Source organism: Pristiophorus japonicus, chromosome 3 (assembly GCF_044704955.1).
Source record: "Pristiophorus japonicus isolate sPriJap1 chromosome 3, sPriJap1.hap1, whole genome shotgun sequence".
Taxonomy (NCBI): Eukaryota; Metazoa; Chordata; class Chondrichthyes; family Pristiophoridae; genus Pristiophorus; species Pristiophorus japonicus.
The window spans coordinates 65867327-65883955 of NC_091979.1; the positions used below are offsets into that span (position 1 = coordinate 65867327).

The following is a 16629-nucleotide window of genomic DNA, read 5'->3' on the forward strand; positions in this document are numbered from 1 at the left end:
CTCCATGTTACAGCATCTTACACCTTCAGTCTGCCAACAATCTTCTGCCGACATCAGGAACTTACCTTATGAAACATAGAAACATAGAAACATAGAAAATAGATGCAGGAGTAGGCCATTCGGCCCTTCGAGCCTGCACCACCATTCGATATGATCATGGCTGATCATGCAACTTCAGTACCCCATTCCTGCTTTCTCTCCATATCCCTTGATCCCTTTAGCCATGAGGGCCATATCTGACTCCCTTTTGAATATATCTAACGAAATGGCCTCAACAACTTTCTGTGGTTGAGAATTCCACGGGGTCACAATTCTCTGAGTGAAGAAGTTTCTCCTCATCTCGGTCCTAAATGGCTTACCCCTTATCCTTAGACTGTGACCCCTGGTTCTGGACTAACCCAACATCGGGAACATTCTTCCTGCATCTAACCTGTCCAATCCCATCAGAATTTTATATGTTTCTATGAGATCCCCTCTCATTCTTCTAAATTCCAGTGAATCTAAGCCGAGTCGATCCAGTCTTTCCTCATATGTCAGTCTTGCCATCCCTGGAATCAATCTGGTGAATCTTCGCTGCACTCCCTCAATAGCAAGAATGTCCTTCCTCAGATTAGGAGACCAACACTGTCATATATTCAACTGTCATTGTAACCCATGTAAAAGCTGACCTAAGTTGTACACCTTGAGAACACTGACCGCAGGGGGCGAACTTGTGGGAGACACTCCTAACCTGGACTTTCTGGTATAAAAGTGGAAGCTTCACCCACCATCTGTCTCTTGAGTTCTTGGTAATAAAGGTAACCGGTCACAGAGTGACTTTCTCTCAAGTATGGGACTTGTGTGCATTTATACTGTATAGTAAGGACATATCATTGGCGACGAGAAACTGGGATTTAAACCACGCGAGCATGGCCATTAGCAGCACAGAGGAGAGGTACTGTGTTGGTGATGATTGGGCCGACTTTATTGAGAGAGTACAGCAAAGTTTTGTAACTAAGAAATGGTTGGGACAGGATTTGGCGGTCAAACGCAGGGCTCATCTCCTGGCGGTTTGTGGATCCAGAACCTACTCCCTGATGAAGGACCTTCGAGCGCCAGAGAAGCCGGCGGACAAGACATTCGAAGTTGATCGGGGAACACCTTAAACCAGCGAGCAGCATGCACATGGCGAGACACTGGTTTTACACGCACGGCGGCGAGAAGGGCAAAGCGTTCCAGACTTCATGGCAGATCTCCGCCGACTGGCGAGCCTATGTAAGTTCCCAGATGCATGCAGAGCGGAGATGTTGCAAGGCTTTTTTATTGAGGGCATTGGGCACGCTGGGGTTTTCAGGAAACTGATTGAGACCAAAGACTTGCCCTTGGAAGCGACGGCTCTGATAGCCCAGACAATTATCTCAGGGGAGGAAGAGACCAGAATGATTTATGGCAAAAATCTTAGCTCAAATGCAGCAAACAACCAGGGAGTCAACATTGTTAATGCGGCACACAGTTTTCCGGCAGACAAGGGCAATCGGACATGCCCCAGCATGTAGTCGAATCCAAAGGGGAAATTCAACAGAGACAATGGCTGGCTGAACGGCGATTCATACCTTCGCAATGGACAATGCGGCCAGTAATGGGGCCATCAAACCTGTTAATGGTACGCTTAAGGACAGTTACAGAGACAGTCAGAGACGATCGACTGGTAATGGACCTTTTGTTTGCAACAATGGGGCCTTCAGCTCATGCTGGAGGTGTGGAGGCAAACACCCAGCCAGAGCTTGCAGGTATCAGCAATATACCTCCAGAAACTGCAACGTCAGCAGTCACTTGGCGCGAATGTGCAGGATGCCTGCAGCCAGGTTGATGTACGAGAAGGACGGGTCCGATGTAAGCCCTTCGAGGCCAAATGAATACTGGGGGAAATCGCTGGAAGCTGAAGTTCAGCGAGTTCATGTGGAGCACATATACAGTTCATATACCAGGACGCCACCGATAATGATGAAAGTGCTCCTCAATGGCATCCCAGTATTAATGGAGCTAGAGACGGGGGCCAGCCAGTCCCTGATGAGTATCAAACAGTTCGAAAGGTTGTGGGTGTTCAAGGCGAGGAGGCCAAAATTATTGCCGATTGACGCACTGCTACGGACATATACAAAGGAGATCATTCTGGTGCTAGGCAGCGCCACGGTAGTCGTGACCCACAAAGATTCAGAGAACAGGTTGCCACTTTGGATTGTCCGGGGGACAGTCCCGCACTACAGGGAAGGAGTTGGCTTGCTGTCATGAACTGGAAATGGAGTGATGTCAATGCAATTTCTTCTGTGGAGCGAGTATCATGCTCACAGGTCCTGGACAAATTTGACTCATTACTTCAACCCGGCATCGGCACTTTCATGGGGACCAAGGTAGTGATTCACATAAACCCGGTCGCCAGGCCAGTACACCACAAGGCCAGAGCAGTGCCGTACGTGATGCGGGAAAAGATAGAATGCGAATTAGACCGCCTGTTGAGGGAAGGCAACATCTCGCCAGTCGAATTCAGTGACTGGGCGAGCCCAATCGTGCTGGTGCTCAAGGCGGATGGGTCGGTCAGGATATGTGACGATTACAGGGCCACCATCAATAGGGTGTCACTCCAAGACCAGTACCCGCTGCCGAGAGTGGAGGACCTCTTTGCGACGCTATCCGGTGGCAAACATTTGTCAAAATTCGACCTGACCTGAGCTTACATGACCAAGGAGCTGGCGACTGAGTCGAAAAAGCTGACCACCATCACAAAACATAAGGGGTTGTTTGAGTATTACAGATGTCCGTTCGGGATTTGTTCGGCCACCGCGATCTTTCAGCGAAATATGGAAAGCCTCCTCAAGTCGATTCCAAGGACGGTAGTTTTTCAAGATGACATCCTCATCACGGGTCACGATACTGAAGAACACCTCCACAACCTGGAGGAGGTGCTACGCAGACTGGACCGGGTAGGGCTGCGACTGAAAAAGGCAAAGTGCGTCTTCTTAGCTCCAGAGGTAGAATTCCTGGGGAGGAGGGTAGCAGCAGACGGGATCAGACCTACTGCGTCCAAAACGGAAGCGATCCAGAGAGCACCCAGACCCCATAACACGACGGAGCTGCGTTCGTTCCTGGGGCTCCTGAACTATTTTGGCAACTTTATTTCCAAATTGAGCACGCTGTTAGAGCCGCTACACATGCTCATATGCAAAGGTCGCGATTTGGTCTGTGGGGACAGCCAGGAAAGGGCTTTTGATAGAGCATGCAATTTGTTATGCTCCAACAAATTGTTAACGTTATATGACCCGTGTAAGAAACTAGTTTTAACGTGCGATGCATCGTCCTATGGGGTCGGGTGTGTGTTCAGCATGTGAATGCCAATGGTCAGTTACAGCCGGTAGCTTATGCCTCCAGAAGTCTGTCCCAGGCAGAAAGGGGCTACGGGATGGTAGAAAAGGAAGCGCTCGCATGTGTACATGCAGTAAAAAAAATGCACCAGTACCTGTTTGGCAGGAAATTTGAGCTGGAGACGGATCACAAACCCTAAAGTCCCTTTTGGCCGACAACAAGGCCATAAATGCGAATGCATCAACCCGCATACAGAGGTGGGCACTCACGTTAGCTGCCTATGACTACACAATTCAACACAGACCGGGCACCGAAAACTGTGCCAATGACTCAGCAGGCTACCACTAGCCACCACTGAGGGGGCAGCTGAGCATGATGCTGAGATGGTCATGGCTGTTGAAGCTTTCGAAAGCGAAGGCTCACCTGTGACAGCCCGTCAGATTAAAGTCTGGACAAATAAAGACCCGCTACTGTCTTTCGTTAAAAAATGTGTCCTGAATGTTGACTGGGCAGCCACGTATGGGGCATGCCCTGAGGAGTTTAAACCGTTTCATAGGCGCAAGGATGAGCTTTCGATTCAGGCCAATTGCCTACTGTGGGGAAACCAAGTAGTCATGCCCCAGAAGGGCAGAGAGGTGTTTATCAGAGGACTTCATAATGAGCACCCGGGCATTGTCATGATGAAGGCTCGTTTGGCGGCCAGGGATAGATGCAGACCTGGAACTTTGTGTTCACAGGTGCAACACGTGTGCCCAGCTGGGCAATGTGCCCAGGGAAGCCCCCCTTAGCCCCTGGTCCTGGCCCACCAAGCCATGGTCACGCATCCATGTGGACTACGCAGGTCCTTTCATGGGAAAAATATTTTTGGTTGTAGTAGACGCCTACTCCAAATGGATTGAGTGTGCCATTTTAAATTCAAGCACATCTTCTGCCACGGTAGAAAGTCTACAGGCAATGTTCGCCGCCCATGGTCTACTGGACATCTTGGTCAGCGACAATGACCCGCGCTTCACAAGCACTGAATTCCAGGACTTCATGGCAGGCAATGGAATCAACCATGTCAGAACGGCACCGTTCAAGCCGGCCTCAAACGGCCAGGCGGAACAAGCAGTGCAGATAATCAAACAGGGGATGCTCAGAATCCAAGAGGGTTCCCTACAAAGCCGCTTATCACGCCTCCTATTGGCCAATAGATCCCGACCACACTCACTCATAGGGGTTCCACCCGCAGAGCTGCTAATGAAAAGGACGCTCAAAACCAGGTTATCCCTTATACACCCTGCTATCAAATAAATTGTTGAGAACAGGCGTCAGTCACAACATGAATACCATGACAGGAATGCGAGGGCGCGATGTATTGATGTCAATGACCCTGTTTTTGTCCTTAATTACGCTGCAGGGCCCAAATGGTTTGCAGGCACTGTGATTGCCAAAGAGGGGAATAGGGTTTTGGTAGTTAAACTTACCAATGGACAAATCTGCCGCAAACTCGTGGATCAAACTAAAAGGAGGTTCAGCAAACCCATAGAAGAAGCAGAGGAAGAACATGACGTAGAGTTTACTTCACCACAGGTGACCGAACACCAGAATCAAGTGGAGGAGAGCCCAGTCACTGTGGGCAGTCCAGACAGGCCTGAGGCACCACAAACAGCAGACACTCAGGCCAGCGCCCAACAACTGGAGCCCCAACTCAGGCGCTCTACAAGGGAGCATAAACCACCAGAGACTTAACCTGTGATCCCAATAAGACTTTGGGGGGGAGGTGATGTCATGTATTCAACTGTCATTGTAACCCATGTATAAGCTGATCTAAGTTGTACACCTTGAGAACACTGACCACAGGGGGCGAACTTGTGGGAGACACTCCTAACCTGGAATTTCTGGTATAAAAGGAAAAGCTCCAACCACCGTCTGTCTCTTGAGTTCTTGGTAATAAAGGTAACTGGTCACAGAGTGACTTTCTCTCAAGTATGGGCCTCATGTGCATTTATACTGTACAGTAAGGACATATCAAAAACTGTGCACAATACTCAAGGTGTGATCTCACCAAGGCCCTGTACAACTGCAGTAAGACCTCCCTGCTCCAATACTGAAATCCCCTCGCTCTGAAGGCCAGCATGTTATTTGCTTTCTTTACTGCCTGCTGTACCTGTATGCTTACCTTCAATGATTGATGTACCATGACACCCAGGTCTCGTTGCACCTCCCCTTTTACTAATCTGTCACCATTCAGATAATAATCTGCCTTCATGTTTTTGCCACCAAAGTGGATAACCTCACACTTATCCACATTATACTGCATCTGCCATGCATTTGCCTATTCACTTAACCTGATCAAGTCCCCCTGCAGCCTCCTAGCATCCTCTTCGCAGCTCGCACTGCCACCCAGCTTAGTGTTATCTGGAAACTTGGAGATATTACATTCAATTCCTTCATCTAAATCATTAATGTATATTGTAAATAGCTGGGATCCCAGCACTGAACCCTGTGGCACCCCACTAATCATTGCCTGCCATTCTGAAAAGGGCCCATTTACTCCCACTCTTTGCTTCCTGTCTGCCAACCAGTTCTCTATCCATGTCAATGAAGAATCTAAGCTGAAAACTTATGTTCTTTCCAAAAAACAGCGTGTTAATGCATAGTACTACTGATGCTTCTATTTATTTAATGTATGTAATTAGTGTCTTAGAGTAGACCTTTGGGAGACATCGTTGTGTCCATTTTACAATAACCAATTTAATAGGGCAGAGGCCTGCGCCCAATCTCTCCGTACCTTTTTTTGGATTGCCCTGAGAGCCACCTGAAATGAATGCAAGCCTCATTTCAATATTGAACTGAGGCTCCTGCGCAAGCTCTGATTAGCGTTTCTGCATCTTCAGTTGTTAACCAATGTTCTTAAAGGGACCACTGGAGGCCTCAAAAAATGGCCCCAATGTGAATGGCAATAATTTGTTGGCTGCATTTATTTGCACCACAAGTCGGTTGGATTTCTGATTGGTCCCCTTGGAGGACAAGACATATTCAACAGTCTGGATTGTACAATTTGATCATGCCTGGTGGAGAGTAATTCAAAATCTCTGAAATGTGTAATTTGATCTCGTCATTGTCATTATAAGTGCTGTGTGGCGGGGTCAGGTTGGTGGAGGACCTTTGTCTTATGGATGTTTAGTGTAAGGCCCATGCTTCCGTATGCCTCGGTGAAGATGTTGACTATGACTTGAAGTTCAGTCTCTGAATGTGTGCAGATGCAAGCATCGTCCGCATACTGTAGCTCAACGACAGAGGTTGGGACGGTCTTGGATCTGGCCTGGAGACGTCGAAGGTTGAACAGCTTCCCACTGGTTCTGTAGTTTACTTCCACTCCAGCTTGTTGAGTGTGAGATGGAGCATTGCAGCGAGGAAGATCGAGAAGAGAGTTGGCGCGATGACAAAGCCCTGCTTGACCCCGGTTCGGACGTGGATTGGATCTGTGATGGATCCATTGGTCAGGCTCACGGCTTGCATGTCATCGTAGAGCAGGCGGAAGGTGGTGACAAACTTTTGGGGGCAGCCGAAATGGAGGAGAGCGCTTCATAGTCCCTCGCGATTGACAGTGTCAAAGGCCTTTGTAAGGTCAAAGAAGGCCATGTACAAGGTGCTGTTCCCTGAATTTTCCTTGCAACTGTCACACCGTAAAAATCATGTCCGTTGTACCCCTTAGTGGCGAGCCCATGGTGGGCAGAAGAAACAATTCAAGGACAACCTCAAGCCTTCTTGATAAAATGCAACATCCCCACCGACACCTGGGAGTCCCTGGCCAAAGACCACCCTAGGTGGAGGAGGTGCATCTGGGAGGACGCTGAGCACCTCGAGTTTCGTCGCCGAGAGCATGCAGAAAACAGGCGCAGGCAGCGGAAGGAGCATGCGGCAAACCAGTCCCATCCACTCTCCTTCAACAATTGTCTGTCCCATCTGTGACAGAGACTGTGCTTCCCGTATTGGACTGTTTAGTCACCGAACAACTCACTTTTAAAGTGGAAGCAAGTCTTCCTTGATTTCGAGGGACTGCCTATGATGATGATGTCACTATCATGCTCCCTGTGCTAGGCTGCTCCAGTGCAGCCATGACGGTGGCATCAACCTGTTAATGTGGAGGGTCACCAAGAAAAGCAAGATAACTCTCACACAGCACCGTACGGCATATGCCCTGTCAACTGTTAGAAATCAGCGATGCCTATAAATGTATAAAACTGTTACGAATGTAAAAAACTGATACGAATGCTGTGTTTAAATCATTGTTTTGAACTGCAGATGGAAAGTTTATTTGAATCAGAGAAATGCTTAGAAATGGAGGGTATAGTTTTTTGTACTATATACAATCTCCCTGTTGCTAAGCGATTATCTGTTGTTTTGAAGTTAAGACTTGAACCTTGTTTATGTATTTTATATATAATGCAAAGAGTAGTGTTTGAAGTTAGCTTAACAAAACTGCTGGTAAAGTTAATGACTGGAAGTTGAGAGTGTTAACGTAAACATGTTGCTACGTTGTAAACCAGTTTTCTGGTTTGGCTTCATGGGATCAAAGGAGACGAGAGGGATGAGAAAGATTTCCACAGGAAGAAATCCTGGGTTAGTGTAAACAGACTGTCATATGGTCAAAATTGTAAGACATCTTTAGGGCAGGCTTTGTATCGGGAATCAAGACTGATATGTCCTTGCTATACAGTATAAATGCACACGAGGCCCATGCTTGAGAGAAGGTCAGTCTGTGACCTGTTCTTTATTCCTTAGCACTCAAGTGGTGGAGCTTCCCCTTTGATATCTGAAGGTCCAGGTTAGGAGTGTCACCCACAAGTTCACCACCTTGTGGTCATTGTTCTCACAGTGTACAACTTCAGTCAGATTATACATGGGTTACAATGTTGGTTGAATACATGACATCACCTCCCCTCCCAAAGTCTTATTGGGATCGCAGGTTGAGTCTCTCTGGTGGTTTACGCTCTCTTGTAGAGCGCCTAAGTTGGGGTTCCGGTTGTTGGGCGCTGGCCCGAGTGTTTGCTGTTTGCGGTGCCTCAGGCCGTCCGGACTGCCCACAGTGACTGGGCTCTCCTCCACTTGGTTCCTGTGTCCGGTCACCTGTGGAGGATTGAACTCTATATCGTGTTCTTCCTCTGCTTCTTCTATGGGGTTGCTGAATCTCCTTTTTGATTGATCCACATGTTTGCAGCAGATTTGTCCATTGGTAAGTTTAACTACCAGAATCCTATTTCCCTCTTTGGCAATCACAGTGCCTGCGAGCTATTTGGGCCCTGCAGCGTAGTTGAGGACAAAAACAGGGTCATTGACATCAATACATCGCGCCCTCGCATTCCTGTCATGGTAGTCATATTGTGACTGGCGCCTGCTCTCGACAATTTCTTTCATGGTGGGGTGTATAAGGGATAACCGGGTTTTGAGCGTCCTTTTCATTAGCAGCTCTACGGGTGGAACCCCTGTGAGCGAGTGTAGTCGGGATCTGTACGCCAACAGGAGGCGTCATAAGCGTCTTTGTGGGTAACCTCCTTGAATTCTGAGCATGCCCTGTTTGATTATCTGCACTGCTCGTTCTGCCTGGCCATTTGAGGCCGGCTTGAACGGTGCCATTCTGACATGGTTAATTCCATTGCCTGCCATGAAGTCCTGGAATTCAGTGCTTGTGAAGCACGGGCCACTGTCGCTGACCACGATGTCTGGTAGACCGTGGGTGGCGAACATTGCCCGTAGACTTCCTACCGTGGCAGAGGATGTGCTTGAATTTAAAATGTCACACTCGATCCATTTGGAGTAGGCGTCTACTACAACCAAAAACATTTTTCCCATGAAAGGACCTGCGTAGTCCACATGGATGCGTGACCATGGCTTGGCGGGCCAGGACCAGGGGCTAAGGGGGAATTACCTGGGCGCATTGCCCAGCTGGGCACACGTGTTGCACCTGCGAACACAAAGTTCCAGGTCTGCATCTAGCCCTGGCCACCAAACATGTGACCTGGCAATTGCCTTCATCATGACAATGCCCGGGTGCTCATTGTGGAGTTCTCTGATGAACACCTCTCTGCCCATCTGGGGCATGACTACGCGATTTCCCCACAGTAGGCAATCACACTGAATCGAGAGTTCATCCCTGTGCCTGTGAAATGGTTTAAATTTCTCAGGGCATGCCCTGTACATGGCTGTCCAGTCCCCATTCAGGACACATTTCTTGACTAGAGACAATAGCGGGTCTCTATTTGTCCAGACTTTAATCTGACGGGCTGTCACGGGTGAGCCTTCGCTTCCAAAAGCTTCAACAGCCATGACCATCTCAACAGCATGCTCAGTAGCCCCCTCAGTGGTGGCTAGTGGGAGCCTGCTGAGTGCATCGGCGCATTTTCGGTGCCCGGTCTGTGCCGAATTGTGTAGTCATAGGCAGCTAACGTGAGTGCCCACCTCTGTATGCAGGCCGATGCGTTTGCATTTATGGCCTTGTTGTTGGCCAAAAGGGACTTTAGGGGTTTGTGATCTGTCTCCAGCTCAAATTTCCTGCCAAACAGGTACTGGTGCATTTTCTTTACCGCATATACACATGCTAGCGCCTCCTTTTCTACCATCCCATAGCCCCTTTCTGCCTGGGACAGACTTCTGGAGGCATAAGCTACCGGCTGTAACTGACCCTTGGCATTGACATGCTGCAACACACACCTGACACCATTGGACGAAGCATCGCACGTTAACACAAGTTTCTTACATGGGTCATATAGCATTAACTGATTGTTGGAACATAACAAATTGCGTGCTCTATTAAAAGCCCTTTCCTGGCTATCCCCCCAGACCCATTCGCAACCTTTGCGTAGGAGCACGTGTAGCGGCTCGAACAGCGTGCTCAATTTGGGAAGAAAGATACCAAAGTAGTTCAGGAGCCCCAGGAACGAATGCAGCTCCATTGTGTTACAGGGTCTGGGTGCTCTCTGGATCGCTTCTGTCTTGGACGCAGTAGGTCTGATCCCATCTGCTGCTACCCTCATCCCCAGGAATTCTACCTCTGGAGCTAGGAAGACGCACTTCGCCTCTTTCAGTCGCAGCCCTACCCGGTCCAGTCTGCGAAGCACCTCCTCCAGGTTGTTGTAATTCGTGATGAGGATGTCGTCCTGAAAAACCACCGTCTCTGGAATCGACTTGAGGAGGCTTTCCATATTTCGCTGAAAGATCGCAGCGGCCGAGCGAATCCCGAGCGGACATCTGTTGTACTCAAACAACACCTTGTGTGTCGTGATGGTAGTCAGCTTCTTCGACTCACTCGCCAGCTCCTGGGTCATGTAAGCTGAGGTCAGGTACAATTTTGAAAAAAGTTTGCCACCGGATAGCGTCGCAAAGAGTAGCGGGTACTGGTCTTGGAGTGACACCCGATTGATGGTGGCCTTGTAATCACCACATATCCTGACCGACCCATTCGCCTTGAGCACCGGCACAATCGGGTTCGCCCAGTTACTGAATTCAACTGGCGAGATGATGCCTTCCCTCAGCAGGCGGTCCAATTCGCCTTCTATCTTTTCCCGCATCACGTATGGCACTGTTCTGGCCTTGTGGTGTACTGGCCTGGCGTCTGGGTTTATGTGAATCACTACCTTGGCCCCCATGAAAGTGTCAATGCCGTGTTGAAATAATGAGTCAAATTTGTCCAGGATCTGTGAGCATGATACTCGCTCCACAGAGGAAATTGCATTGACAACGCCCCATTTCCACTTCATGACAGCAAGCCAACTCCTCCCCAGTAGTGCGGGACCGTCCCCCGGGACAACCCAGAGTGGCAACCTGTTCTCCAAATCTTTGTGGGTCACGACTACTGTGACGCTGCCTAGCACCAGAATGATCTCCTTTGTGTATATCCGTAGCTGTGCGTCAATCGGCGATAATTTTGGCCTCCTGGCCTTGGACGCCCACAACTTTTCGAACTGTTTGATACCCATCAGGGACTGACTGGCCCTCGTGTCTAGCTCCATTGATACTGGGATGCCATTGAGGAGCACTTTCATCATTATCGGTGGCGTCCTGGTGCATGAACTGTATACATGCTCCACATGAACTCGCTGAACTTCAGCTTCCAGCGATTTCCCCCAGCGTTCATTTTTGCAATTTCTGCAGGTATTTTGCTCATCTCTGCAAACTGTGTATGTGCCTCCATGCCTCCAACATGAGCTGCTGTTGGAAACAAAAGGTCCCTTGCCAGTCGATCGTCCCTGACTGCCCCTATGATTGTCCTTGAGTGTGCCATTAACAGGTGTTGATGGCCCCATTACTGGCCGCATTGTCCCTTGCAATGGCGTGAATCGCCGTTCAGCTTGCCATTGTCTGTCGAATCCCCCTCTGGTTTTGACGACATGTTGGGACATGCCCGATTGCCCTTGTCTGCCTGGAGAACTGTGTGCTGCTTTAACAATGTTGAATCTCTGTCCCATCCATTCCTGAACACATTATCTCTCGTCTGTTCTGCTAGTGGCCATGCTCGCATGGTTTAAATCCCAGTTTCTCGTCGCCATTGATACGTCCTTGCTTTACAGTATAAATGCACACGAGGCCCATGCTTGAGAGAATGTCAGTCTGTGACCTGTCCTTTATTCCTTAGCACTCAAGTGATGGAAGTGGGTGGAGCTTCCCCTTTTATTTCTGAAGGTCCAGGTTAGGAGTGTCTCCCACAAGTTCACCACCTTGTGGTCATTGTTCTCACAGTGTACAACTTCGGTCAGATTATACATGGGTTACAATGCTGGTTGAATACATGACAAAGACGAAAAACTAGAAGTCTTATTGGATATTAAGTTTTTAGGGGAACCTCTACAGGTCAAATGGCCTTGTCAATATCTCGGGTCAGATCCATCCCTAAAAAGGGAATAAAAGTAACATTTAGAAATCTGTCTAGCACAGACCGTGAAGGGAAGAACCAGAGGTTGGACTGGTCGAACACTCTTTGAGAGTGATCCCATGCTTTACCAAAGGCGGCTCCAGACGAAAGTAAGAGAGACTGTAAGCTAAAGAACTGCTCACGTGTGCCAGCCGTTTGTCCAATCAGGATGGGTATTAACTACCTGTTACAGTTGTATGTTTTTGCTATATAACTATTGTGTTAAATTCCATCTTAAACTCTGATTAAACACAATATATCTACCAGATTGGTTTACGGTCGATCATTAAAATGACCAGAAATTGCCTTAAACTTGCCATATTTGTCACACGACTCCAATAATAATCAGTCGAGTGATGCAACATAAAATGCTGGAACTGCTCAGGTAGCACCTGTTGTGCGAGATGCAGAGTTAACGTTTCAAGTCGATGACCTTTCATCAGAGCGTGAAACGTTAACTCTGTTTTTCTTCACGCAAATGCTGCCTGATTTGCTGAGTGAAAGCCACAGCATTGACTATTTTACATAATTTGAGCTGTAAGGTTGGTTTAGTGAGGTGCATTTCATTCACCGAGAACAGGTGAGGCTGACGTCATTGCAAGTGACCTCACTAGCAGAACCACAGAACCACAACATGTACTGAGAATGACATCATCGAGTGGCCTGATTCATGTGCAGGATCACAAGTAAACCGAAAACTGTCGTTAATCACTCTTTCCATCTAAATACTGAGTGAGAGCTGTGGTGATTGAGGGGGCAATGTGTGTATGTCACGGACCATTAACAGGTTTATGGTGTATGACGAGTAGAGTGACATTGTCATGACTTCCGGATTCCGTCCAGTCCAATGATGTCACTTTCTGCACACGCGCCGGGCTTTCTGAGAAATCAGCTCTGATATTTATGGTCAAGAGCGTGATCCAGGACTAGGCGGGAGAAGGAGAATGTAGTGTGGGTGTAAGGCTGGTGGGGGTGGGGTTGGAAGAACCTGATCCATGTCTAACAGAGGGGGGAGACTGTGAAACATCTTCCCATCTGGATCACACTCTCATTCTCATCTCCCCCACCTACTTTCGACCTGGATCATGTTCTTTCCCCATCCCTACTGTTCTCTCCGTTCTCCCTCCCCATCCCCCCCAAGCTCCTGACCTTCTCTTTCCCCCACCCCTCCGCATCCAAGTTCCTGACCTTCTCTCCCCCCCACCGCCTCGGAGTTCCTGACCTTCTCTCCCCCCACTCCCACCGCCTCGAGTTCCTGACCTTCTCTCCCCGCCCGCCTCAGAGTTCCTGATCTTCTCTCCCCCTCCCCCCCACCCCCCGCCGCCTCGAGTTCCTGACCATCTCTCCCCAGAGTTCCTGACCTTCTCTCCCCCCCCTCACCACACCCCCCCCACCCACTCCGCCGCCTCAGAGTTCCTGACCTTCTCTCCCCAGAGTTCCTGATCTTCTCTCCCTCCGCCCCCCCTCGAGTTCCTGACCTGCAACCCCTCCCACCGAGTTCCTGACATTCTCTCCCTCCCGCTCGAGTTCCTGACCTACTCGTCACTGAGTTCCTGACCTTCTCTCTCCCCCCACGCCGAGTTCCTGACCACCTTCCCCCGACCTCCAAACCCCCTCCCCCACACGAGTTCCTGACTCTCTCTTTCCATAGCCACCAAGTTCCTCAATTTCTCCCCCCAAGCTTTTCTCTCTTCCCCTCCTCTCCCTGCTCTGATCTCCTAACCTTCTCCATGCAAAGAACGGCTGGCAACAGTGATGAAATGTGGCGCAGTCTGCAGCACAATGCATGCGCGGTTGGAACATTGGGTGTGCATCCGGTGGTGGGGCGGGACGGTGCTTAGGCTCGGCCCAGAGGGTTCAGCTCCCATACAGGTACACATGTGGAGAATGGCTTGTGCAAATAATCGCATCAAAATTTGTTAGGCCCTGACAGGCAAGCTGTGTTGGAGCACCTGAATTATGATGATGAAGTGAGAGGAACAATTTAGTTCGATCCTCAGGCCTTTCCATTCTGGTGTGCTGTCTTTGGGATACTAAACAGAAGGAAAAAAATCGTGAAACCAAATAGGCTGGTCAGAGTGCACGGAACCACAAGTCGTCACGTAAGAGTTAGCTAGATAGAGGTTTCTGACTGAGGTCTTGCCTTATAGAAGATAGGAAGAGGATGAGTCAGTGCTATGAGAACATCGGTGTGAGGTAATGAAAACCTTCACAAACAGCGCAATCAGTAAGTTCCCCACACATTCCAATTTCACACAAAGTGAATCTAAACAACAAAAAGGCCATGCAACAATTGTTGACTTTATTACTACGATATTAGGTTAGCTAAATCCTTACACTAAAAAGGAAATACTAATAATACCTTTTTGGAGTAACATGTCCAACTTTACTCTTCACGCAAAAGACCTGTCGAGTCTGCATGCCCACAGAACAGGTGGCCTCCCCATTCCAACTGATTGTAGCATTGAGGGCCACCACTAACGTATCTTCAGTGCAAGGTCCCCATGGTGATGTTTCCCAATAAAACACCGTGCAGCCGTGCTCATTACAAGATCGCCATTCTTGCAAAGCTCGGCTAGTCGGACATCGCTTTCCACCTAGGATAGAAAGGAGCCTTTAACTCTCCCAGTTATGATATGTCAAATATTTTACAGGATATCATTCTAAGTTTAAAAAAAGTGAAAAGTCTGTCTGTTAAAGCTAGAATTATAATACATCTATGAAGATGATCAGCCAATCAGCAAAGTAATAAATATGAACATGTTATTCTGCAAAACAGTTCTTGAGGAGGAACATTTTTGAGAGCACAACATTTATAAAGATTTGTTGTACTTGTATTCATATTGATTTCCGAGTAAATATTAGTTACTACCATGTTTAATTGGTTTGTTTTCTTGCTTCCTTTTATACATATCTAATTAAAGAACACACAAGACCATATTTCCCAGAACCATCCTGTGAAATAAACACTTCACAGTAACCACTCCTCAGGATAAAGGTGTGCGCTTATGTCAGTTATCAGCAACGTGCAGATACACATTATTTGGTTACAGATGTTATAAACTGCTCAATAAATTACAGATGTGTATTTAAATAGCCTATCTAGTGCAAAGAGCAAAATTCACCAGAACCGCACCCCTGTGTTTGGGCTCATTCGAAAGGAAATTTAATTTGGGACTATCTATCGGAAAGTTTGGAACCCTAAAGTGCTTATGGACGAAACTACGAACTTTAAAAGAATTATGAACTTTTACAAGACAAATTCAAGCCTGTGGGCGGACCTAGGGAACAAAAGAAGCCCACTTGATTATTGGAACTGTCTGGGTGTGAGGACTGAGTTAACCTGTCTGGAAGAATGAGTATTTGGAAATCTTCCTCCACAAGAGACATTACCATCACAGTATCACCCAGAGGTGGCTCCCCATCAACATGGGTCTGGACAAACCATTTCAGCATATACATCACAAAGAGGCCCATTCCAGCCTGTATGTGAAAGACTAAGCACAAAAGGACATTACAATTACTAAACTAATATTTCCATCAAGAAACAGTTTTTGGACATCAACCCACCCAAGACATATCAACTTTAACGAGCCCGACAAAATATTATAGAGGATTGTGAACAGATTGGGCGGCAAGATTAGAACACTGAAATCGTACAACTGACTACTGAGAGAGAGAGGAGAGAGAGAGGAGAGAGAAGAGGGAGAAGAGAGAGAGGAGAGAGAGAAGAGGAGAAAGAGGGGAGAGCCTCTCCAGCCTCGAAGTCTTGAAGTCCTGAAGGAAGGAAGAACATCACCATCTACCACTTAACTATCAAAAGGATTGGTAAGCATAAGTTCCTGCCTGCCTGGAGTCTAACCTAGCTAGAATTAGGTATTGGGAGGTGGGAGGTATAATTTTACTGCAACTCCCTTTGAATGTGTAGTGTATGGTACTTTATTAGAGTGATTATAAGGTTGATCTTGTACCTTTCCTTTTATTGTTCTTTATTAGAGTGGTTATAAGTTTGACCTTGTATCTTCCTTGCACTGTCCTTTATTGGAGTGACTGTAAGTTTGGCCTTGTATTTTCTTACTAGAGTAATAAGCCTGTATTACTTTGACTGTAATAAGACCAAAGTTCTTTGCATCAAACCAGTCTCCTCTGCACTTTTGGCACCCAAATAAATCCAGAGTACAGAACCCAAGAGAGGGGGAGCGATTCGAAACCGCTCAAATTGGTCAGAAGGGAACCTGATCCCCTCAGAGAGACACAACCGCACCACCCCCCACCGCCCCTTACAGTAGTTGTGGGTGTATAGTTAAAAAGACTATTAACAAATTACATGTAGCTATATTTAAATATCCCCCAACAAATTATATGTGTAATTAAGCAACAAATGTTGTAAACAGCCC

The 16629-nt window shown here is 47.8% G+C and overlaps 1 protein-coding gene across 7 annotated transcripts in view; it reads right to left on the bottom strand.

Moving 5' to 3' along the window:
- thsd7ba (thrombospondin, type I, domain containing 7Ba) overlaps window positions 1–16629 on the bottom strand; it is a 1512301-nt gene that overhangs the window by 653928 nt on the left and 841744 nt on the right. For all 7 annotated transcript variants that reach the window (XM_070875389.1, XM_070875388.1, XM_070875385.1 and 4 more), the window contains one exon: window positions 14595–14829. In XM_070875389.1, the coding sequence (XP_070731490.1) occupies window positions 14595–14829 (235 nt within the window). The remainder of the gene's footprint in view (window positions 1–14594; window positions 14830–16629) is intronic.